Consider the following 1,038-nt stretch of genomic DNA (forward strand, 5'->3'; position numbering starts at 1 on the left):
GTGGATTATTTTTACATTTATATTAAGAATATTTATTTTTGTCACTCATTCAAACGAAATTTTATTTTTTTTATTTTGTCATTTACATTTTCTGTAAACCCCTACTATTATTATTTAGAGTATTTTTATGATTTTTTTTTCCAGAAAATTTTATTTCGAAAACTTTCGTCGCATTCTACTCATCCGCTTTTACTTTGAAGGCTGTCCCCGGAAGTGCTCGTTAGCTTGTAGCCGTTAGCTTAGCGGATGATTTTGTAAACAATCAGGCGACTGTTTGAAAACAAGGAAGAGGAACATGTTCAGCTGTTTCAGCAAAATCTTAAAACAACCAAATTTCCAGAGGAAAAAAAACATGAAAAACAAGGACCGGGGACAGCACGGAGGCAACCCGGACTGGATGTCCCGTTTACCGGAGGAGCTGCTGGATGTCCCGCTGTGGAACCTGTCCATACCCGGTAACAGAGACACGGGGGGACATCAGTCAACTTCTCTGTGTGGACACTACAGAACCGATAAGGTTACTTTTTTATGTACTTTTTACATTTTATGTCTTAATGTCCTCCATCTGTCCCCCCAGGGAGTCACGACACCATGTCCTTCTGCCTGGATGTGTCCTCTCCTGTCCTAAAATCACAGCCCCGCTTCATCAGAGTCTCTGATAAGCTGTTTCCGTGCTGGACTCGACGCTGTGTCTCCCGCTGGGCCACCACACAGGTACCGGAGCCCCACACCTTCACTGTCAATTAGGTCCAAATTTAGGGACCCAGAAAGACCTATGAGACATCTGTCCTCTGGTGGTGCGTTCAGGTGCTGTCCCTCAAGTCAAAAATCCCCAAAATTAAATCACTAACACATGGCTTCATGGATTTACTTTTGTGATGTAGTCTCTTTAAATTATGTTTTATCTTTATTATATGTTGTTCAATTCTATTTTTACTATTATTTCTACTTTCTTTTAATTATTTTAGTTTTGTAAATGTTTCTATTTCTAATTATTTGTCTTCCCTCGGACACTTTTGCTTCAGATTTCATTTAATT

General features: G+C 39.5%; 1 protein-coding gene across 1 annotated transcript; it reads left to right on the top strand.

Annotated features, from left to right (window-relative positions):
* Nucleotides 1-244: 244 nt before the first annotated feature.
* On the top strand, nucleotides 245-820 carry LOC121963643 (PI-PLC X domain-containing protein 1-like). The gene is made up of 2 exons (XM_042513918.1): nucleotides 245-455; nucleotides 578-820. The coding sequence occupies exons 1-2, from the start codon at nucleotides 296-298 to the stop codon at nucleotides 745-747; spliced, it is 330 nt and encodes a 109-aa protein (XP_042369852.1). The 5' UTR covers nucleotides 245-295; the 3' UTR covers nucleotides 748-820.
* Nucleotides 821-1,038: the final 218 nt, after the last annotated feature.

The sequence above is a fragment of the Plectropomus leopardus genome, unplaced genomic scaffold, assembly GCF_008729295.1.
Source record: "Plectropomus leopardus isolate mb unplaced genomic scaffold, YSFRI_Pleo_2.0 unplaced_scaffold11982, whole genome shotgun sequence".
Taxonomy (NCBI): Eukaryota; Metazoa; Chordata; class Actinopteri; order Perciformes; family Serranidae; genus Plectropomus; species Plectropomus leopardus.